General features: G+C 48.7%; 1 protein-coding gene across 2 annotated transcripts in view; it reads right to left on the bottom strand.

The window, feature by feature from the left end:
- Positions 1-23258, bottom strand: part of PARP16 (poly(ADP-ribose) polymerase family member 16) — a 34519-nt gene extending 11261 nt beyond the window's left edge. The window contains exons 1-3 of one of the 2 annotated variants that reach the window (XM_075535469.1): positions 23154-23258; positions 22218-22517; positions 3133-3270 (exon numbers count right to left, since the gene is read on the bottom strand). In XM_075535469.1, coding sequence (XP_075391584.1) covers positions 3133-3270; positions 22218-22481 — 402 coding nt within the window. In that variant the 5' untranslated portion in view covers positions 22482-22517; positions 23154-23258. Of the gene's footprint in view, positions 1-3132; positions 3271-22217; positions 22518-22992; positions 23033-23153 lie in introns of those variants that run through there. The other variant, XM_075535468.1, reaches the window with a different exon arrangement.

Here is a 23258-nt window from a genome sequence, read left to right as displayed (position 1 = left end):
ACATAAATGACTGAGTGGAAAACCAGTTTCACTGAAAACTTTCACCCAAAATACAATAAAATGTTAACAGCCACAACAACCAAAGGACAATTTCCTCGAATAATGGTGTGCCTTATAGAACTCAGGCATTAACTGCGCCTTCTCACTAGCCAGTGGTCACTTTTCATTGATGTAACACGTTCACATGTTTCCTGCATTCCACCTTTACAGTCCTCCTAGAGAAGGTGACCAGATTGTAACATTGGTAAAGCGGGACACCATCGATAAAACTCATACGCTGGTGAAATAGCCACAGGGCAGCCAAAAACTGTGTACCCTAGCTTGTCGAGCATTCTTTCCAAAAATCTGGACTTTTTAAAAACGCCACGGGACGCAGGAAAAATTGTTAAAAATCGGGATTGTCCTGCCAAAAGCAGGATGACTGGCGTATATACTCATGTAAAAGCCGAGTTTTCCCGGCACATTTCTTTATGCAGCTTTTGTGGTAAAATTAGGTGCCTCGGCTGATGTTCGGGTTGGCTTATACTCAAGTATATACGGTAATTGGGAAGGTATAATCAATTGCAAAAATGGCTACATATTTGTCCTCCCATCTCTGCACCCTTCAACAATTCCTTTGTCAGAGGAATTCCAGCAAGAAAGGGAATCTATATCTCCAACCTCTCTGAACCTGGGCGTGGCCAGGTAATTTGCAGTGAGCAATTGGGAACTTAGCTGACATATGGCAAAGGGAGACTGAAAATGGCTTTACCTTGATTCTTTGCTGCTGGTAACCCTTGACCTTTCACTGCCATGTGAACAAGCCCACACTAGCCTCCTAAAAGATGCGAGCCTCACAGAGAAGGCTCCCACCAGCCTCCCCTCCTGCCACATGGAAGTCCCAGCGATAGGACTGAGGATATGGCAGATCCTCCAGCCCCCGGCCCCCTGCCCTGAGCCAGACCAGACCAGACCAGAAGCAATCAAGATTTGTTGCTTTAAGCAAATTTTTTGACTGGTTTATTTGGCATCAAAAGCTAACTGATACAGGATGGTATGCCCTGTCCTAAAAGACAATTCTCTTCGGGGCAGTGATGTTTTAAACAGGAAGCCAGAGATCAAAGCCAGTGTGTCTTTGGGTTATCTTTTGGTCATGTCTAAATGAGAAAAACTAAGACAATGGAATAGGTTCATATTAGATAAGGTTGCCATAATTCTTTCTTTGGAAGACACATTCTTTACTCTAAGACCAAGACCACCCTCGTTCTTTCATGTTAAAGCATCCTTTTCTCGGAATGGTGATAAATGGTAGACTAATGACTTAGGCAACATAAAAAGCCTGCCACCCTGGGTGTTAGCCCCCAGCTTTTCCTGAAACGTTAACTGGTCTATAACCAGACAGCAAGGGGAAAAGAAAATGAAAAAGTCCAACAAACAATTGCCTTGTTCACTTCAGCCACTGCGCTCCACCGCTATTAGGTGCTCGATAGGCATATGAGAAATAAGTGAAGAAACTACAAATGAACAGGGGAATCGAATAAAACCCAAAGATTATGCAGTGAGTTAGCAACCCGGCCTGAACATGAACAAAGGTTTCCCAACCCACACTGAGTTCCGCAGAGTATTTTCCTAACAGACAAAGAAGGATCTCCCTTAGGCACTAGATTCCAAGACATCAATTTTCTTTGCTGTAAACTTATTAAAAACAAATTTCATTGTGAGCTAGATGAAGGTGTACAGAGATCGTCAGTTTTACGCTCAACAATTCATACATATTTTGCTTCATCTCATCATTGCAACCCACTCCCATAAACCATTGCTCATCACACCCCCTCCCTGCCCCCCGCTCCCCTCTTCTCCTCAGCCTTCTGAACAATGTCCTTGGCCAAATGCTGTCCCCAATATCCCCAGTGGTTGATCACTCTGAGGTTGTGTACCATACTAGTGGTGTGCATAGCTGGCTAGCTTATTGTTCACCTCATAGACCTAGCTACTGTTTGGCCGAAAATTAAGCCATATCAGTGAGTTTAGTTCCAGGCCTGAGGAACGAGATCGCAAATTCTACAGATATGTCTGTCTCGGAGGAAAAAGCACAGGTTCAGGGTGCTTGTGATCCCTGCCAATCCCCAGGCATCACACTGGGCTGGAGACAGCAGGGTCGTGGAGTGTCTGACCTGTGCCAGAAATGTGCGGTGGGGAGGGGACACTCCCTCTGTCACAACCTTCTCTGAGGCAGCCATCTATATTCTCCATGTAGAAACGGGGGAAAAGGTCCCCAAAATTGACAGAGGTAGGACTCGAACTCAAACCTAAGGCTTTCCACTGTCTGGAGCTATGCCTGTTTGCTGGCAACGGGATTCGGCCATATTTCTTAAAGTGGTCTATTCGGAGCTCACCTTCATCAGAATTACCTGAGGTGCTTGTTAAGTCAAGTGATACTCAACCTTTACTGATCCCGTTGCATGTGTCAGGCACGGTCCTGAGTGAGAAAATTCATTCCAATCTCACACCAGTGGCAAGACGGCAATAGACTACCTGGATTCCCACTTTACAGAAGAGAAAACTGAAGTATTGGAAGGCACCCAGTAAAGCCCAGGCTTAGTGGTCAGACAGAGACTAGGTGAACCAGTGAGACTATGGTTCTTAGTCAGCCTTCAAGGGTGGACCCACCCTCCCCACCCGTGCCCGATCCATCTGCAGCCAAATAAGAGACAGGTATAGAAGGTGAACACGAATAAGGCGCCCACACCTTAGAACGCCCAGCCCTTTGGGATCAGGAGGGCAGCACTGACCCAAGGACAGAGTACAGAGGGCTAGGAAGCAAGAAGGAATGGACACAGGAAGTGCGGAGGAAGTGCCATAAGAGGCGGTGCACTGCGGGGACTGCAGTGAATGGGAGGAAACAGAATGTGGCGGGGCTGGTGAATGCTGCCGGCCTGCTCTGCAGACCTTCACAGTAACAAGTCTACAAACAATACTTGGTCATTGCTAGTAAGAGGTCGGCCCAGCGATTGTCCTGCCGGCAGGCATGCCGAGGCAGTACAGGAGCTGTGGAGGAAGAGTCCAGGAATCTGCATTCTCAGCAAGCCGCCAGGGAGGTCTCAGAGCCACTGGGTCAGGGCCCGATGCTCCCTCCGAGCGGCAAGGTCTCACCTCTGCTTTCCCTGCGCTGTGGATTGTCAGGACCTTGGAGGACAGAATCCAGCTCACCAGGTCCCAGGCCCGCTTGTCTTTGTCTCCGGAAGACAAGAGAAGTTCCTTCAAGTTGGGTAGCAGGCTGGCATCTGCAAGCTGGAGTGGAGGGGGAAGAAAGGGGTAAAGCCTCCATTAGCAGGGATCCCCACGAATGATGAGCAGGAGCCCTCTAGTGTTGATGCTGGGCACCTTCCTTTCCTTCGCGCTTCACAAGGCCTTACCCTCAGAACAACTCTATGGGACCGAGTGGAACTGTCCCAGGGGGCCTCCCAGGCCGGACTCTTTATGGAAGTGGACAGCCACCTCTCTCTCCTGCGGAGCTGCTGGTGCGTTCAAACCACTGACCTTTTGGTTAGCAGTCTAGCTCTTCACCACTGGGCCACTACAGCCCCTAAGGGATTTCCTGAGAGGAAAAATGCAAAGGTCTACAAAACCATAATGCTCTGAGCACAGAAAGTGTTCTGTAAACTCAAGAGGGTCAAGTCTGACCTGGAGTGAAGTGAGGTTTACTTATGGACTGTTGGTGCTTTTATTTTTGCAGACATATGAATGTGGCTGATTAAGACCCAGTTCATGTTTGCAGGTAAAAACGGGGAATAAACAGTTGTCATACCTGGTGGTGCAAATGGTTAACACACTGCGCATCGAAAGGGTGGGAGTGTGAGTCACAAAAGGACAGGTATTGTATGAGTCTGCTACTTTAATGAGCCCCTGATAAAATGATTAAAAAGAAGAAAATACCACAAAAAAGAAAAGAAATTATAAACTTACCATTTTAAATTCTCATTTAAAAAAGTAATTGGTAAACTCAAACCCAGAACAATCTCATTGAAACATGGCTTATTAAAACCCTAAATGTTTATTAAAATCTTTAAATATATATATATAAAAAGAAGGAACATCAATTAAACAAATCTTAGGAACCAATTCCTGAACAAAATGGGCGAAGGCTACTGTATTAGTCCAAGTTGACTAGAGAAACAAATTCATAGACACTCCTATGTGTATAAGAAAGAGCTTTATATACAAGAGCAATTGAACATTGAGAAAACATCCCAGCCCAGTCCAGATCAAGTCCATATGCCCCATATTAGCCCATTTGTCTGATAGCAATCTACAAATTCCTCTTCAGACTCATGAAACACGTGCAATGATGCTGACTGCAGGAAGATCACAGGTCAGTGGGTGGGAAGTCTTGTGGATCTAGTGGCAGTGTAAGCATCTCAGCATTGGCATGGGTCTCCACATGGCTCCTTCTAGCTCCAGGGCTCTAGCATAGCTCCATGTGTCTTGTCATCAGGAAGACCAATCAGAGTATCTATGCCCCACCTCCAGCGAGCTATTTATCTCCGTAGCGCCTCCAAATGAGGTCATCAAGCAGCAACCTGATTGACAGGCTAAACTCCACCCCTTCACTCTTAATAGTCTCAAGTTGGCACCAGACGATGTAACTGCCACAGCTCCCTACCACCCATGAAACTCCCTTTGGCACACTTCACAAGAACCAGCTTGGAGGAGACCTCACACTGTCTGGGGTCACTCTCTCAAGAGGGGAAATGACCACCCACTTGAGGCTAGGCAACATCGAGAGAAGGCTGGGGAAATCAAGGCCTCCCCGCTCCCCCATAGGAACGGGCTCCCCCATAGGAACGGAAGGAGATTCTTGATGGAAGGTAAGGGGAGGGGAGCATCCACATTGTGGAGGAGACACTGATAGTTGTGTTGGTGAGTATGGTGGGTGACGAGGGAGAAGACACATCACATCGGGAAGGAATGCTGACCAATACTGTGGAGGGTGACAACTCCGGGTGGACCTGTACTCCCGGAGACTCCTCATTCCAACAGCATCTGCAGGGCTGTGTCACTGGGAAACCCAGTCACCAGTGCAATCGCCTTATCCCCCCCAGGGGATGATTGACAATGTACTTTATTGTTTCTGTGGGTTTTTGCTATCCTGCCCTTAGCTTGTGTGTTTGTCTGTTGGTTGGTTGGTTGCTAGTGCTGGTGCAGTTGGTCTCATGGGGGTGTGACTGTCATAAAACGACCACCATAAGCCTCAGCGGTGCACATTCCATGGACACGCAGATGAAATCTGGGCTCTGACTTAATTCTAGCCCCAATCCAAGCACAGTCAGTTCTGATCGCGTGGCCCTGCTCCCCCATGAAAGGATCACTGAAGATACGTGTGGTGACAAAATCAGACTGGAAACTATTGAGTCTGGGGTCTCAAAGGCTTGTATTCAAAAGAGCAGCAGTCTGAACAAGGGGTCAACTAAGGCCACACTGGAAGAACCACCCCAGTTTATGTGATCCAAAGATGACAATAACAAAATTCAAGTATGACAAAAGGAAAAATTTCCGCTAAAATTGTGAACCCTCAATTTGGGGAAGGCTGTGGAAGACAGTGAGAAGCCCAAACCCCATCTGCAGAGTGTCTGGTCGGATGAGCTGCAGGCAGATGCCCTCTAGCCACAGGCAAGGGTCTGGACCATCCTTACTATCAAGATTTCTGTAGACCTGAAGGTAAACAAGTGGCCATCTAGCTCAGAAGCAACAAAGCCCACATGGAAGAAGCACACCAGCCTGTGCGATCACAAGGTGTCGAAGGGATCAGGTATCAAAGAACAAAAAAATCCTATCATTGTGAATGAGGGGAGTGCAGAGTGGGGACCCAAAGCCCATTTGTAGGCAACTGGACATCCCCTTACAAAAGGGTCACAGGGAGGAGATGAGCCAGTCAGGGTGCAGTGTAGCAACAATGAAACATACAACTTTCCTCTAGTTCCAAAATGCTTCCTCCCCCCCCCATCATAATCCCTATTCTACCTTACAAATCTGGCTAGACCAGAGGATGTACACTGGTACAGATAGGAACTGGAAACACAGGGAATCCAGGATGGATGATCCCTTCAGGACCAGTGGTGAGAGTGGCGATACCGGGAGGGTGGAGGGAGGATGAGGTAGAAAGGGGGAACCGATTACAGGGATCTCCATATAACCACCTCCCTGGGGGACAGACGACAGAAAAGTGGGTGAAGGGACACGTTGGACAGTGTAAGATATGACAAAATAATAATTTATAAATTATAAAGGGTTTATGAGCGAGGGGGGAGCAAGGAGAGAGGGGGAAAATGAGCTGATGCCAGGGGCTTACGTGGAGAGCAAATGTTTTGAGAATGATGAGGGCAACAAAAATGCAAATGTGCTTTACACAATTGATGTTATGTATGGATTGTGAGGAGTTGTATGAGCCCCAATAAAATGATTTTTAAAAAACAGATTTATATAGATCATTATAAATCCTGATAATGGATCAAACTTGATATTCAGTCAGTTGACCTCTCTAAAGCAGTGGTTCTCAACCTGTGGGTCGAGACCCCATGGAGGGGTTGTCGAATGACCCTTTCACAGGGGTCGCCTAAGACCATCGGAAAAAACATCTTTCTGATGGTCTTAGGAATGGAGACACCACTCCTGTATCTGTCTCCAGACGGGTCCACCCACATGCAGACAGGCCCACATACCAGTGAAGACTGTTACCCATGCTTCACCATGCTTGAAGAGAAAATTTCATTTATTTGTAATTGGAAATAAATATTTCACAATATAGAATTACATGTTATTTTTGTGATGAATACTATACTTTAATTACGTTCAATTTGTAACAATGAAAATACATCCTGCCTATCAGATATTTACATTACAATTCATACTAGTAGCAAAATTACAGTGATGAAGTAGCAACGAGATCAATTTATGGTTGGGGGTCACCACATTTGGAAGGCTGAGAACCGCTGCTCTAGACCCAACCTGAATGTGTTCTAGGTGCAAGGATCTCTTGCTTGTTCCATGACAAAATCTCTTCCCTGACTTTTAAAATACTCATTGTTTCTTTCTTTCTTACTCCTTGTTTAATATTTTTACCTTTATATTACTATTGTTTTATTCTTACCACTTTATTTTTGTTCTTTTTTGTTTCTGTGGAGTTTACCAGTTTGTGAAGCAAAGGAGTGGATGCCTAGGGATATGCAGAGGTGCAATGGTTTGTGGGGATGTACGAGTGGGGAGGGAGCTGGGGAAGGTAAGGGGATTTCGAGAGTAAACAATGAAGGCAGGAGGGGGAGGGAGCACTAGAACTGAATATGATTTAATCATGGGGGGGGGAAGAAAACGTTCTAAATTGATTGTACATGTTTTCTTGATATGACTGAATTATATAATATGTGGGTTATGTGCCAATAAAACTGAAAAAAAGAAGGAAAGAAAAAAAGGTCGGGGTTTAGGCGCAGATGCTAACCACTACATTGGGCAACCTGCCTTGGAAGGTTGGGGGTTTGAGCCCACCCACAGGGTCCAGGTGAGGAAGCTTGGTGAGTTACTTCCAAACCCCCTTTGGCATGCAGTTTTTCTCAGACACACATGGGGTTATTTGGGTAAATGTTTAACAAACGTTTTCCCTTAAGCATGAGAAAATTACCTTCCATTAACCCCCTTAACCTGCACCCCTGGAGACCTGATCTAGACAGAAGTCGAAGTGTTCAAGGTCAAAAAGACCCTGGACAAGAACTCTCTCTCTCTCTCTATGGGAACAAACTGACAAGAGCAACTCAGACGTTTGGTGGAACCTGAGGGCAGAGAGCCCATGCTAGTGGGAGGGGCAGCTCCGAAGAAGGGGGAGAATGGTTTGCACAGGCTGCAGCGCGGGCACTGCACGGACAGGGAGAGAGGGCTTACGCGGCCGGCGTGGCTTTTGCTGTGTCTATTCCCAACAACCACACAAAGAATGACAGTTGAGGAAACGCCCCGTGGAACATGGCTCTGCTCTGCACTGGTGGGGTCCCACGAGGCAGGGGATTCCGTGACACAGAGCAACCACCCCGCAGCCTTGGTTTAAGAAAGTATTCCAGTTTATTTCCTGTATCTCATGATAATTTAAATTTGAGATACAATATACCCAGATGGTTAACTATTGAATTTATATATTTTTTCCAAATAAAATATTTTCATGAAAGCCCCTAATAAGATGTAAAAAAAAATTTTCATGAATTAAAAAAAAAATTACTGAGTAGTCTGAATAGTAAGCCACATCCGGACTAGAAATAACTGGAAACAGGGCAGTCATGGGTTGGGATTTCCCTGAGTGGGGTGACTATGCGGAGACCCTGGAAGCATGCCCAGTGTCTGTGAGGGGAGGGGGCTTCCCACAAACAGGCCCTGCTCCCACCCAAAAGAATCTCATCTCACTTAAGCGGAGGAAGAGGGGGGAGCTGACAGCGACTAGTCTGCAAAGACTCTATAGAAGGACGGTAGGTCACAGCCCTGTCCTAGAGCCTGACAACTGCTCTCAGTGCTGCCTCTAGAGCTGAAAGCTTAACTGTGCATTAGCTCACATCATCGTTTAAAATCAGGATGTTCCAAAATGCCCGGCCTATTTCCTTATCAGAACTTCTGAACCAAGGAACCAAGGACCTAGCAGATCGCTATCCAGCTTCTGCCTAGAAATTGCGCCTGGTTAAACAGAGGCGAGGCTCCCCCTGCAGTGCATTTAGCTCTCCACGGCTGCTGCCCCTCCAAGCCTTTGCTCACTCAGCGGCCCACCCTGGGAACACCCTCACCTTCCCCTACAACTGGAACTCCCCTCACCCAAGACCCCTTTCCTTTCAGCCTCTAAAGCATTCAGCCTCATTCCTGCCCCCCCCCCCGTTTGGCCAGGTCTGCCCTGTGTTTGCCGGAATCGGCTCTCTCCTGCGTGTGGAGGAAGGAGCATGGGCCGAGTGGTCCATGGTCGCCCCTGCTCTGCACACAGGCTGGCCTCCAAAGTGTGGCAGAGCCCACCCCCTCCACATCAGGTTGTGGCAACCTGGGTGCACATCTGATCTGCAATTGTCAGTTACCAGAAAGGAGGGCCTGGCAATCGCTCTCCAAAGATTACAACCACTGAACACCCCCGAAGCAGTCCTGCCGGCAGCACGCTGGTTCTCTAGTCTTTTTCCTTCTTTTTGTAAATTTTTCTAACCCTAACCTAGCAGTTCTCAACTTGTAGGTCACAATCCCTTTGGGGGTCGAACGACTCTTTCACAGGAGTCGCCCGGTTCCTAACAGTAGCAAAATCATAGTGATGAAGTAGCAACGAAAATAATTTGATGGTTGGGGGGGTCACCACAACATGAGGAGCTGATTAAGGGTCGCGGCGTGCGTGAGTAAGGTTGAGAACCGCTGCCTGAGAGTCAGCAAGGAGACAGACCGGTGATTCCCCCTAGCGGCAACGAGGAGGACGACAAGATCTCTTCTCCGAGGCTGCAGGTCTACCCACCTTTCCGTCTGTCAGGGACGGCCCTGGTTTGCCGGGGAGGGTGAGCGAGCCCTAGCCTGACTGCGATTACATAACTACTCTTAAAGGCGATTTAACCATGGGGAGTGGAGTGTTCTAAAGTTGAATGTGGTGATGATTGCACAATTATTCTTGATATGAACGAGCGATTGAACTATTGAATTGTATTATGTGGGGATTAGGTGTCAATACAAATGTAAAAAAAAAACAAACTAAAAAGAAGCGAAAATGTTCCGCCCCCAACCAGGGCAAGCCCTAGGCCCAAGTTCTTGAACTTACTCCGGGGACTTTCACCCTGTTCTGGTGGAAGGATGTGGGATAGTATGGGGGGGGAGGCAGGGAACCAGGGAGGTGGAAAGGTAAGTACATATATACTCGAATATAAGCCTACCCGAATATAAGCCGAGGTACCTAATTATCACCTGGGAAACCAGAAAAACTGATTGACTCGAGGATAAGCCTAGGGTGGGAAATGTAGGATGTGAATTAACACAGAGACCAGAGGGGAGAGACGGAGTGCAGCCACAGACACATCCTTACCAGTTCAGCTGCCTGCGTAAGTGAATCACTACGGGTGCTTGGAGGTGACCACGTCATAGGGCAGCTCTGATTGGTTAGATGTGAGTAAACAAACATTCAAAGCCCTGCAGTGTCAGCGGGGCTTTGAATGAACAGTGGAGGAATGGCAATCACACAAGAGATGTTACACCTCGCTAGTGTACCACGGACCGTCTATAAGCTGAACCCCAGTTTTTGTGCTGAAAAACTCGGCTTATACACGAGTATATACGGTAATTATGGCTCAAAAGTACGTGCCTAATAAAGTCAGATACAGCTGCTAAAGGGACAAGGAGGGACTCTTGATGAGGGAGGGCTGGGAGAGGGGGGAGGGGCATCCAGGAACCGGCTTGGGGAGCTGCCCTGTGACTTGGGCTCTGATGGGAGGCACAGAGGCGTAAAGGGACACCATGCAGTCAGAAAAGTAGGTGATCACAGTTCATTGTGCAGGCTCTCCCCACGGGGACGGGGTCCAAGTCTTGTGTCTTGGAGCCCTCCTGGCTGTGCGGCCTTGGGTGAATTATTTGACCACTCTGGCCCTCAGCTTCCCAGACTACACTGGAATATTAGTACCTATTTCACAAGATCTCTGCGAAGGTGAGTGAAGTTAAACAAGTAGCATGCTATAGAACAATTGAGATAGTATTAAGTCTCTGCTGTTAGCTCTGTTAGAATTTTTACAAGATCAATGACTTTTTCATTGCAAATACCTTTTTCAACAATATAAACATGACCTCATAAGACAGAGTTTACAGTGCGAGAACTAAATCTCAAATGGGTCCTTCTTCAGTAGTAAAGGGAACAAAAGGTCAAGAAGTTACTAAGTAGCCGGAGCACAAGCTGATAACTCATGTGGGGAATTGAACTAACTAATCCAGGAAGGGTAGGAGGCAGGAAATCCCCAGGAAGAAACTTTAAATTAAGGAAAGATTGTTACACCCGCCCCACCCGCCACCCCATAGTATGCAGCCAGTGAGGAACCAGGGGAGGGAGTCCCAAACTAAGAAATGGCCTGGTGAAAGCTTTGTTGGGCATGTTGGCTTGCTTTGTCATCCAAGGCTTGGGCATCCAATGTTGTAAAATCAATTAATAAAGCCTCTCTCTCACTAAAATGGTACAGATTGAATTTCTTGAGTTTGTTGTAACCACTCATGATTACCCAGTGGTGACCTCGCATGGATAAGATGATCTCTCTGCCCCAGTTTTCCCTCTGGAGGCCCATCAAGGTATGATCCAAGTAGGGGATTTATAATGGGGTGTCAACAGTATTTCTCACATAGAGGAATCAAACTGACTACATCTGCAGGAAAAGAAGATGGAAAAGCCCAGGAGCCAACTGTGGATCAAACCACCAATTGCTTAAAGCAAGCTGACTCAATTCCCTGCTCTCGAGTCAATGCCAACTCAGTGATCTTATAGGACAGAGTAAAAGTGCCCTAAGACTGTAACAGTTTGCAGGAGTAGAAAGCTCCATCTTTCTCCCAAGGAGCAGCTGGTGGTTTCGAACTGCTTACCTTTCAGACTGCAGGCCAACTCGGAACCACTATGCCACCAGGGATCCTATGTTCAGGTTGAATAAAGTTAAAAAGAATCCACAAGACTCAAAATACAAGGTTGAGCACATCGTACCTGAATCATGAGACAGCTTCAAGAAAAGATCTAACACATTTAACTCAAATAACAAGACCTGATGAGCTATGGGATGACATCAAGAACGTTATATATCGGCTAAGCTCGCCCCGCGGTCCCGAGGATCTGTGTCTTGCTTCAACAGTGTTTGAACGGAACAGGTCCGGGGACTCCCTGCCGCCAACCCTCCGCCACGCAACAGGTTTCTTTCCGGAAGTAACTTGGGGACCATCTTCTCGGCCAGCCCCTCCTCTTGGGACCAGCGGACACTTTTATTTGGCGTGCGGTGACCTCCAAACCGACGCATCATGAGCTCTCAGATCCGTCAGAATGATTCCGCCGACGCAGAGGCCGGCGTCCACCGTCTGGTCAACCTGCACCTGCAGGCCTCTGACACCTGCCTCTCTCGGGGCTGCTTTTTCGACCGCGACGACGTGGCCTTGGAAGGCGGGGGGCACTTCTTCCGCGAGCTGGCGAAGGAGCAGCGCGAGGGGGCCGAGCGTCTCTGGAAGCTGCAGAACCAGCGCGGCGGCCCGCCCTCTTCCAGGATGTGCAGGAGCCGTCTCAAGATGAGTGGGGTCGAGCCCTGGACGCCACGGAAGCTGCCCTAGCCCTGGAGAAAAAACTCAACCGGGCTCTTCTGGACCTGCATGCCGCGGGGTCCACTCACACCGACCCTCATCTCTGTGACTTTCTGGAGAACCACTTCCTGGACAAGGAGGTGAAACGCCTCAAGAAGATGGGCGACCACCTGACCAACCTCCGCAGGCCGGCCAGCCCCCAGGCCGGCCTGGGCGAGTATCTCTTGGAGAGGCTCACTCTCAAAGAAGACTAGGAGCCTGCGGCGCCAAGCCACCTGCCGGGGCCCTCTGTCTCCCCACTGCTGGCGTTAGCCCCTCTGCCTGAACCCGTCCGTTCCCAGCGCCACGGCCCTGGAGCCCCTCCCCCCAGATGGGGACCAAATGGAAACAATAAAGCTTCCTTTTGCAGCAAAAAAAAAAAAAGAACGTTATATATCAGTGGTTCTCAACCTTCCTAATGCCGACCCTTTAATACAATTCCTCATGTTCTGGTGACCCCCAACCATACAATTATTTTCGTTGCTACTTCATCACTGTAATTTTGCTACTGTTATGAATTGTAATGTAAATAGCTGATATGCAGGATGTATTTTCATTGTTACAAACTGAACATAATTAAAGCATAGTGATTATTCACAGAACAATATGTAATTATATATTGTGAAATATTTATGTTTTCCAGTGGTCTTTGGTAACCCCTGTGAGTCATTTGACCCTTAAAGGGGTCTCGACCCACAGGTTGAGAACCTGTTATATATGAAGAAAGCAGATGCCATACAAGAAAGAACAGATCGGGGTGGATGCCAGATGACTCTGAAATTTGCTGCTAAACGTGGAGTAGTTAGAGCAAATGAACAGCTCATGGAGTGAGAGAGCAGAACAGAAACACTCAGATTTCATGATACTATTTTACTAGAGACGGCAAAGTGTTAGAATGAAATGTGCAAAGACCTGCAGTTAGAAAGCCAAAGGACAAGAACATGCTCAGCATCTCTCAAGCTGAAATGAAAAAATCCAGACTTTGAGTTGCAATATTAAAGGATTCTGTGGGCAAAATATTGAATGATGCAGGAAGCATCAAAAGATGACAGACGGGGCAGGGCTGGATGCGTAGCTACCTGAGACCCACAGAGCCCCACAGCAGCCCCGCCTCCTCCGCAGCCCCTTCTGAGGAACTTTCTCTTGGCCAAAATGAGGGGACGCTCCAGTGGAGGCAGGGGAGAGGCTGTGCAGTGAGCATCCTCGGCGGGGAGCCAGTCTTCCAAACGAAAATCTTTTTTTTTGAAGCACAGAAATACTTGGTCCTGGTTACAAATGGGATATGGAATTGCTTGGAAATGCAATCTGGAATAATTGTGTTTGACTGGCCTGGCCTGCTCTCTCCCCAGTTGACTGATGCAGGGATAAGGGAACAAGAGATCCAAAATTAGTGGCAAGGAGGATGTGAGAGGCCTGGTAGAAATTGATCAAGGGCAATGTAACCAAGAGAAATTACTGAAACCCAAATGAAGGCTGAGCATGATAGTGGGACAAGAGGAGAGTAAAAGGAACTAGAAGAAAGGCAAAGGGCATTTATAGAGGCCTAAATACACGCATGCACACATGTAAATATATTTATATATGAGGATGTGAAATAGATCTACGTGCATATATTTATAGGTTTAGTATTAAGGTAGCAAATGCACATTGGGTCTCCACTCAAGTGCTTCCTCAATGCAGGAGTTCTATGTTCTATTAAATTGGCATTCCATGATGCTCACCTCCTGACATGATCGCTGAAGACAAATGTGTGCATACGCAAATGTGGTGAAGAAAGCTGATGGTGCCCGGCTATCAAAAGATACAGTGTCTGAGATCTTAAAGGCTTGAAGATAAACAAGCGGCCATCTGGCTCAGAAGCAGCGGAGCCCGCATGGAGGAAGCACACCGGCCTGTATGACCACAGGGTGTCAAGGGGATCGGGTTTCAGCCATCAAAGAACAAAAAAATCATATCATTGTAAATGAGGGGGAGTGCAAATTGGGGATCCAAGGCCCATATTTGTAAGTAACAGGAAATCCCCTTACAGAAGGGTTGTAGGGACGAGAGGAGCCAGAGTGCGATGGAGCAACGATGAAACATACAACTTTCCTCTAGTTCCTAAATGCTTCCCTGCCCCCCACTATCATGATCCCAATTCTACCTTACAAATCCGGCTAGACCAGAGGATGTACACTGGTACAGGTAGGAACTGGAAACACAGGGAATCCAGGGCGGATGATCCCTTCAGGACCAGTGGCAAGAGTGGCAATACCGGGAGGTTGGAGGGAAGGTGGGGTAGAAAGGGGGAACCAATTATAAGGATCTACATATAACCTCCTCCCTGGGAGATGGATAACAGAAAAGTAGGTGAAAGGAGGGAGACATGAGACAGTGTAAGACATGACAAAATAATAATAATTTATAAATTATCAAGGGTTCATGAGGGAGGGGGCAACAGAGAGGGAGGGGAGAAAAAAATGAGCTGATACCAAGGGCTTAAGTGGAAAGCAAATGTTTTGAGAATGATGAGGACAGCGAATGTACAAATGTGCTTAACACAATGGATGTATGTATGGATTGTGATCAGAGTTGTATGAGCCCCCAATAAAATTATTTTAAAGAAAAGAAAAAATTAAAACAAAAAGATGATGGAAGGAATTCACTGTACCAAAAAGAATTAATTAACATGCTGTCACTTCAAGTAGTATATGATCAAGAACCAATGAGAAGTCCAAGTGTCACTGAGGCAGTAGCAAAAAATAAAGTGCCAAATAACAATAAGGTACCATGAATAGACAAAATATCAATCGAAGTATTTCAATAAGTATATTGAAAATACTGGTTTGTCTATGCCAAGAAATTTGGAAGAAAGCTTCCTGGCCAACGGAGATCAATATTTATACCCATTAAAAGAAAGATGACCCAACAAAATGTGGAAATTATAAAACAGTATCATTGATATCACATGCAAGTAAAATTTTGCTAAAGATCATTCAACAACGGTTGTAGCAGTACATCGCCATGGAGATGCCAGTTTCAAGCCTGGTTCAGAAGAGGCTGTAGAATGAAGACTCTCATTGCTGACAACCCGGGTAGATCTTGGCTGAAAGCAGAGAATAAATACCTGCAAGATGTTGACTTGTGTTTCAATGACGATGAAAAGACATTCAACTGTGTGGATTGTAAGAAACTAGGGATAGTGTAGAGAAGAGTGGGACTTCCAGAACGTTCCGTTGTGCTCATTTGGAACCGGTACATGGACAAAGACACAGTTGTCGGAATAGACCAAGGAGAGACTGCATGGTGTAAAACCAGGAAGCATGTGCACCAGGATCATATACTTTCCTCATACTTTCTCGTTCTGTATGCTCAGCAGGTAATAGGTCCGAAGGCTTATCAATAACCTGCAACATGTAAATGACACACCAAGCTTGCTGAAAGCAAGGAGGACTTGAAGCACTTGCCGGGGAAGTCCAGGGACTCCAGCCTTTAGTATAAATTACAACAAAATCCTCAACACTGGACCAATAGGAAACATCATGATAAACAGATACGGTGTTCGAGCGCCTCATATGCATGTCCAAGTTGAACAGCGAGTAGAGCACAGAAGAACCGCGGCGTTGAAGCGTGCTGCTGGTGAAGCGCGTTGAAAGGACGCGGTGTGCCAGAGGAACAAGCACATCTGTCCGGGAGGCACCAGTCAGAAGGCTCCTTAGGCATACGGAGGGTGAGATTTCGCTCACATCCTCTGAACACACCACAGGAGCGATACGGGCATGTAGTCGGAGTGACGTAATGCTTGATAAAGTGGAGGGCAGTGATGACGGAGACCGTCCAGGAGATGAATCACCAGTGACTAATACTGCTGAGGACGGTTCAGACCAGGCAGTGTTCCCGGCTTTGGGCCCAGGGCCACTGTGGGTCACAACGAGCCCACTGACGACGACGTTGGGCAGGACTCCAACGACAGTGGTCACCACTACCTGCCCGTGGTTCTTTCTGTGTGGCCGGAGGCTAGACACGTGGGGAGAGGATCGCCATGAAGAACAGCGGTGGGAAGAGAACTTGAGGCCAAACTATGAAGGGCACTGTACCCCACTTGGGGCTCCAAGTTGTTTGGTTGGCAGTAGGGAGTCACTGAGGGTACCTGAAGAGTCCTGGGGTCACGCCCATGGCTCAGCACTCCTCTGCTCACTGAATCCACCCAGAGGCACCTAGAGACCCACTTCTGCAAGAGCACAGCCATCGAAAACCCGATCGCGGACACTTCTCCTCTGAAACACAGGTTGCCATTTGCACATCACACCAGTTCAGTCATGGCCCAGGCAGTGAAAATGAAACAGACTTGGAAAATGTTACATGGGGAAAAGTAGGACAATAATCAGAATCAGAAAAAGTATAGACTGAAGCCCTGGAACAGGAGACTCAGAAGAGCCCTGTGTTGGACAGGGTTCTCTAGAGAGACAAACCAGATTGCTAGTAATTACATATAAATATATTTATATAGTTATATAATTCAAGAAATGAACCGTTAAGTTATATACAGATAGATAACACAAGAAATTAACAGTTAAATGATAAAGCAGTGAGACACTAGCAGTCCTTCAAGGCTTGAGAGCTGCCAGTTGCCAGTCCCCTTCTGTAGAGAGAGCTGGGCTATATATACCCAGGCAGCAAACAGCAAGGCAGGTCCCCAACTGTCATCAACTGTCAGTCCCCAGCTCCAGAGATGAACATTCCAATCATGTGGGCTTAAAGGGACCTCAACTTACAGCGACACAGTCCACAGGCTAGGCATCCCACAGGTAGTGTACCCCTTTAAACTGAGGCACAGAACAAGCAAGGCGAGGCTCACCGAGCCATTTATCCCTCCGCCCTTCAGCTAATCCTACTTGTGTTTATCGGCCAGGCTGGCACAGTAAACTATCGCAAGCCCTTTCAGAAGTCTGATGCAGACGACTGGTTTATCGCTGGGTCTGTGGGGGACCAACACACACTCGAAACTGCAGACGTAGGGCTGCCACCTTAGAGCTGGCGCCACTGCTTCCAATTCTGTCATTCAGAAGACAAGTGTGCTGCCCTTGTTTTCACAATGGGGACTAAGTGTTTAGCAGTGTCAACCTGTAATTATCTTGCTCCCCTTTGCTTTCTTCTTCTTCCCGGTCTACCCACTTTTTACAAATGTGCGTCCATTTGCTTTTAAGCATCTGCCATGAACAAACAGAAACCATTTGGAAGTCCTGGTTACCATGAGCTGGAATTGGGTTGACAGCAAATGGTCTAGTCTTTTTGTTTTGTTTTGAGGGTTCCTGATGATCTATTCCAAATCATACACCCTCAGGGGGCCACCAAACTAGCCTTTTCAACTCTTGGTCCGTACTTGTTTCCCCAGTCTTCTCTCCCGCAATTACTAAGCCTGTCCCTCAAAACCCACTCATGAGCTGTAGCTCTGCCAACAGTGCGGACCTGAGGACGGGGACACTGCAGCAAAAGGGTGAGGCCGCCAAGTACAAGGTCAGCGGTCTGAACCCACCAGCTGAGGCTTTAACTCCCACCCTGTTCAGCTGGGTTGCTCCGAGTCAGAATCCACTCCCTGCAGTGTTTGGCCTCAAAAACGCCTTCAGGGCTGGAGAGGCCACGGAAATGAGGAAACCACAGGCGGGTGGCTCAAGGCCCGCCTCTAACTCACAGAGCAATACCGGGGACTCGGTGGTTGTTTTGTTTTTGTTTTTCAAAAGAAGTCAGCAAGCTTCCTCCCCTCCTTGCATATTTATTTACTTAAGGAATGGAAATGTTTTACTGAAACAGACTGGGGTGAGAGTCGAGTCTGAAAAAAAAAACTCTTCACAAAAGGAATGCTCATGGGAACAGGACTCTACCCAGGCGGTAGGGTCACATCACGTGGGGGAAGAGGGCACTGGGCCACCAGCAAATACTCTGCAGAAACAAACAAACCCCAAGCCCGGACACCCATATTCTATTACAAGTTCTAGATTGCAAAGCGAGTCAAGACGGACAGCTTTGTAAAAAGTGGCCTCCCTGTACTTATTTGTACACAAACAGTGTGCACGATTGGTTTCTCGCAGAGCACAGGTATCCCCTGTGCCCAATATGCCCCGTTCTTTTCCAGGGCACATTATATGCATAAAAGTGCGTGTGGTAAATGTCAATATTGAATTTCCAAGTTGATAGCCTTTGAGTCAGCAATTTCACATCTCAGAATTTATCTCCAGCATATAACCCGAGATATAAATAATGTCTAATATACAAAGCAAGCAAAGTATTATTTATAGGAACAAATAAAAAACCTGCAGAGCTCAGAGGAAGCACTCCTGACTGCTGGAGGGAAGGAGGAGCCAGAATCCGATGAGAGGCAGTGTCGCTAAAGCAGAGGCGGCAGGCAGCACCAAGAAGGCAGCCGTGCGCCAGCCTCAGGAACGAAAGGCCCTTAGTCCACATTTGAGTGCAGTCACCGGCTGGGGAAGAACCCTGGTGGCCAGCTCCTAGAGGGAAGCTCAGCGGTTTAACCCACCAGCCACTCCGAGAGAGGTGTGGCCCTGCGCTTCTGTAAAGGTTTACAGCCTCCGAAGCCTGAGGCAGCTCTACTCTTCCTGGAATTGACTGGGTGGCAAAGGTGGGGACAAGGCGTCATCTTGTCTAGACAGCACAAAGCAGAGACCAGATAGAAGGAAGAAAAGAGAGTGGATCCTTAATTCTCCAGAGCCAACTCCACGCATTGTCATCAAGTAGATTCTGACTCAAAGAGACTCTCTAAGACAGGGTAGAACTGCTCCTGTGCGTTCCAAAACTGCAACTCTTTATCTTTATGATTATTGCAACTCTTTATAGGAGTAGCAAGCCTCATCTTTCTCCTACGGAGTGTCTGATGGTTTTGAACTCCTGGCCTTCTGGTTAGCAGCCTAAGATGTGAGCCTCCTTCCTCCAGGACCAAGAGAGTTGATTAGAACAGTTCATTCTCCTAAATAATAAGTGAGAATAGCGCAGGCTAGACGCATCACTTCTCACGCAACACTGTGTGGGAATCGCCCACAGGTCTGGTATGGTCCCAATTCCATAGGTCTCGGTTGAGACCCTGCATATTGTTTCGTTGTTGTTGTTATTGAGAATATGCACAGTGAAACAGGCACCAACGCAACTGTTTCTACATGTAAATTCACGGACACTGCTTATCCTCTGAGCTGTACAACCATTCTCACCTTTGGGAGTCCCCATGCTAAGACGCTGCTGGCCTGCTGTTCAGACTCAGAGCTGTGAGGGACAGCAGGTAAGACAAAGGAGCCATTCCCTTCTACCCGAAAGAGCCTGCAAGCTGACAGACTTAAAACAAGGCAAAACCGAACAAAACCCCTACCTGTAAAATTGTTAAATGGGGACCTAACTTGCCAAATAGACTTTCACAAAAAAACACAATGAAAACCAGCTGCAAAAAAAAATTAAATTCAAAAAAGAAAACCAGTTACCATGAATTGATTCCGACTTATGTCAACCCCATGTGCGTCAGAGTAGAACTGTGCTCCACGGGTTTTCGGTGACTGGTTTTCTTCAGTAGACTGCCAGGCCTTTCTTCTGAGGCACCTCTGAGTGGACTGAACCTTTTCCTTAGCAGCTGAGCATGTTAACCTTTTATCCTACCCAGGGACTTCTAGGGAGTGGGGAGACTTTACAGTTGACACCAGTGGCAAAATTGCGTATCGAGTGACTCAGGAGTGTGACCGATGTCCAGGACAGGGCAACTCCAGAGCAACAGGATGTCCCGAGAGTGCTACAGATATCGTGATTAGATTGCTCACCCCCCTGGGAAACAAACACCTTCCAGGTTAGGGATACACAGCAATGCAGTGTAAAATCACAATCACAAGAGAGAATTCAACAAGAAATGTGTCCAAAGCAAGGCATCGAGAGATGATCTGGGGTGTGGGGACAGTGGCAGGATGAGACCAGAGGTTGGCCTCAGCACAAGGGAAAGTAACTATTAATAGAGACATTCGCATCAGAGCTGTAATTTTGGAAATAGCCACACAGGTGTGATAGGTACATAATGACACCTCACAGCGTGGGAAGAATGCAGTTTAAATGGCTGAAAATGACACAATGTTTAAACATTACCTCCAAGTTCTTTTGCTAAATAAGTAGAGTGAATTTTAAAACTGCTCCTGCCTTTCTTCCTCTCACAGGTCGGAGTCCAGACCTGATTTTGTTTCTTTAAAAAATTAGCCTTTCGGGAGGGGGGGAGCGGGGAGGGATGGGTGGGGGTGGGGGGAAGAAGACCTGATGCCAAGGGCTTAAGTGGAGAGCAAATGTTTTGAAAATGATGAGGGCAATGAATGTGCAGATGTGCTTTACACAATTGATGTATGTATGGATTGTGATAAGAGTTGTATGAGCCCCTAATAAAACGTTTAAATAAAAATAAAAGCTAGCCTTTACGTCAGACACAAGTCCAGAGGCCAAATTGTCTATTTCACGTCAGCAACTCCTATTGTGTGGCAAACAGATATGACCTGGGTTCCTAAATGCTGGATCCTAATATTTTGTAGCAGATTTATTTATCTTTATGAGTGATATTGGCCTATATATTTTTTCTTCCCTTGTGCAGCCCATACAGACTTAGTATTAAAAGTTATGCTAGTTTTTTAATATTCTGGCATACGAGGTCATGCACTGGGCTGCTAACTGCAAGGTCAGCAGTTCAAAACCACCAGCGGCTCCAAGGGTAAAAAACAAGACTTTCTACCCTGTAAAGACTTACAGTCTCAGAAACCCACAGGGGCAGTCCCACCCGGTGGTACGGGGCTCTACGAGTTGAGATGGCCTCGATGGCAGTGGGTTTGTTTGCGTTTGATAAGCACTCGTGTAAAATGTGAATTATGGCTTTCCCCAGTGATTGTTAGAACCTGGGTTTTTTCCGTGAGGGATCATTTTTAGCTACTCGTTCAATGTCTTAATGATTATAGGACTACTTTGGTGGTCTAGTTCTCGGGTAGGTTGTATTTTCTTATGGAGCCCTGGTGATGTAGTGGTTATGGGTTGGGCGGAAATCTGCAGGATCGGCGTTTGAAACCATCAGCCGCTCTACAGGAGAAATACTGGACTTTCTACTCTTGTAAAATTAGTTTCAGAAACCCACAGGGGTCACTGTGAGTCCGCACTGACTGGAGGACAGTGAGTCTGGTTTGTTTTATTTTGAAGGGGGTTGAATATTTTGAAGACAATTACTGAGAATTGCTCTCTGGAATGCTAACCCTGAGGTGATGCTACACTACGTGCCTTCCAACTCATCCGAGAAATGACAGACCACGTGTGCACGGTGTGCTACAATTTTAAAAGGCCCAGCTGGCTTTGGTAACTTTTGCTATGAGATGGGTACATTCCTATTTAGCAGAACAGCTGAATCTGGACTGGCCACTGCTAAAAACCAGCTAGACAAGGATTCAGGAGCGCAGGTGGTGCGGTGGTCAAGTGTTTGGGCTGCTAGCCCCAAAGGGAGGGGTTCAACCACCAGCTTGCTCTGCTGGACAAAGATGAGGCTGTCCGCTTCCACAACGATTCACAGCCTCACACACCTTACGCAGCCGTTCCATTCTGGCCTATGGGGTCTCCATAAGGCGGAATGGTCCCCGGGGCAGTAGATTATACAACTATGCAGCTCCTCACTGAGAAACTCCTGGGAGTCATTTGTCATGAACGGAGGAAAGCAGCAAAGTGCTTTGGGGGCGTTCACACAAAGGAGTCCCTGTGTCCTGGCTCCTGGAAACCTCCCCCCAGGCCAGGTTGTCAATGGCCAGTTCAGGGGCTGGCATATTTACTAACGCCGGTGGGGCGATCTCTGTCCGGGGTTCCAGAGGCCACGTGGCCAGGGACGCGGGGGGGGGGGGGGAGCAGCGCCCGGAAAGTATACTCACCAGGGCCTCAAAGTCCTTGCAGTCCTGGCGGGCGTAGGACGCAGGGAAGGGCCGCAGCACCGAGTCCCGCTTGTAGCTCCGCAGGGCCGAGGCGAAGAGGCTGCAGCGGAGGTCGGCGGCCAGCACGTCGCGGCCGGCCGCCTCCCGGGCCGCCACCCAGCCAGAAGGCTGCATCCGGGGCTGGGGTGCGTTGTTGGGGGGTACGCGCCGGCCAGGAGCGAGGACTGAGCTTGCGGCCAGTGTGAGGCTGGGCCCCGGGACCATGGGGCGGAGGGGCCGGGATCCCAGGCCTGGGTGGAGCTAGGCAGAAGGGTGAGAAGAGAGCGGTGAGAACCGGGCAGACGAGGGTCTCCGGCGGGTTCTAGGCAAGCGCGCTCGCGGCCCGGAGCACCGGCCCGGCCAGGGGATGGTCCGGGCCCCACCGAGGGTCCGCGCGGGCGGGGTGGGGGGTGCCCAAGCATAATGGGGCCAGGTGCCAGGCCTGGGGAGGGGCTATGACATGGGATGAGATGACAACGGCGGGAACGTGCTGACACGTGTGCCCAGCAAGGCCTTGGGGTGGGGGCTCCCCCAGAGCGGGCCACAGGCGGAGCCCCCTCCCCGCGAGGCCCCGGCACCCCCCGCGCCTGCCGGTCGGGCGTCTGTGAGCGCGGCCCGCGCCCCAGGGCCCGCCCGGAGGTCCCCGGCGCCGCCTGCGCTCCGCTGCCCGCGCGCGCACTCGCCCGGCGCGACCCACCAGGTAGCCCCCGCGCCCCGCCGCGCGCGCCCGGCCTACCTTCCCCTCCCCGCCCCCCGCGGCCGCCGCGCGCGCGCCCGGCCTACCTCCGCCCCGCCCCGCCGCGCGCGCGCCCGGCCTACCTCCGCCCCGCCCCGCCGCGCCCCCCCCCCACCCGGCGGCCGCGCGCCCTTCCGCCGCGCGCTGAGCCAGCGCCGCACCCGAGCCTCCGTGGGTTGCCGCCCGGTGTCCCTCGCAGTTCCCGGACCAGAAACTGCCCTGCGTCCCCTTGGCCCGCCCCGACTTGCCCTTGTCCCAGCCCTCTC

The sequence above is a fragment of the Tenrec ecaudatus genome, chromosome 17, assembly GCF_050624435.1.
Source record: "Tenrec ecaudatus isolate mTenEca1 chromosome 17, mTenEca1.hap1, whole genome shotgun sequence".
Taxonomy (NCBI): Eukaryota; Metazoa; Chordata; class Mammalia; order Afrosoricida; family Tenrecidae; genus Tenrec; species Tenrec ecaudatus.
Note: the sequence above shows the minus strand (reverse complement) of the source record. Positions and strands in the feature narration are given on the sequence as shown.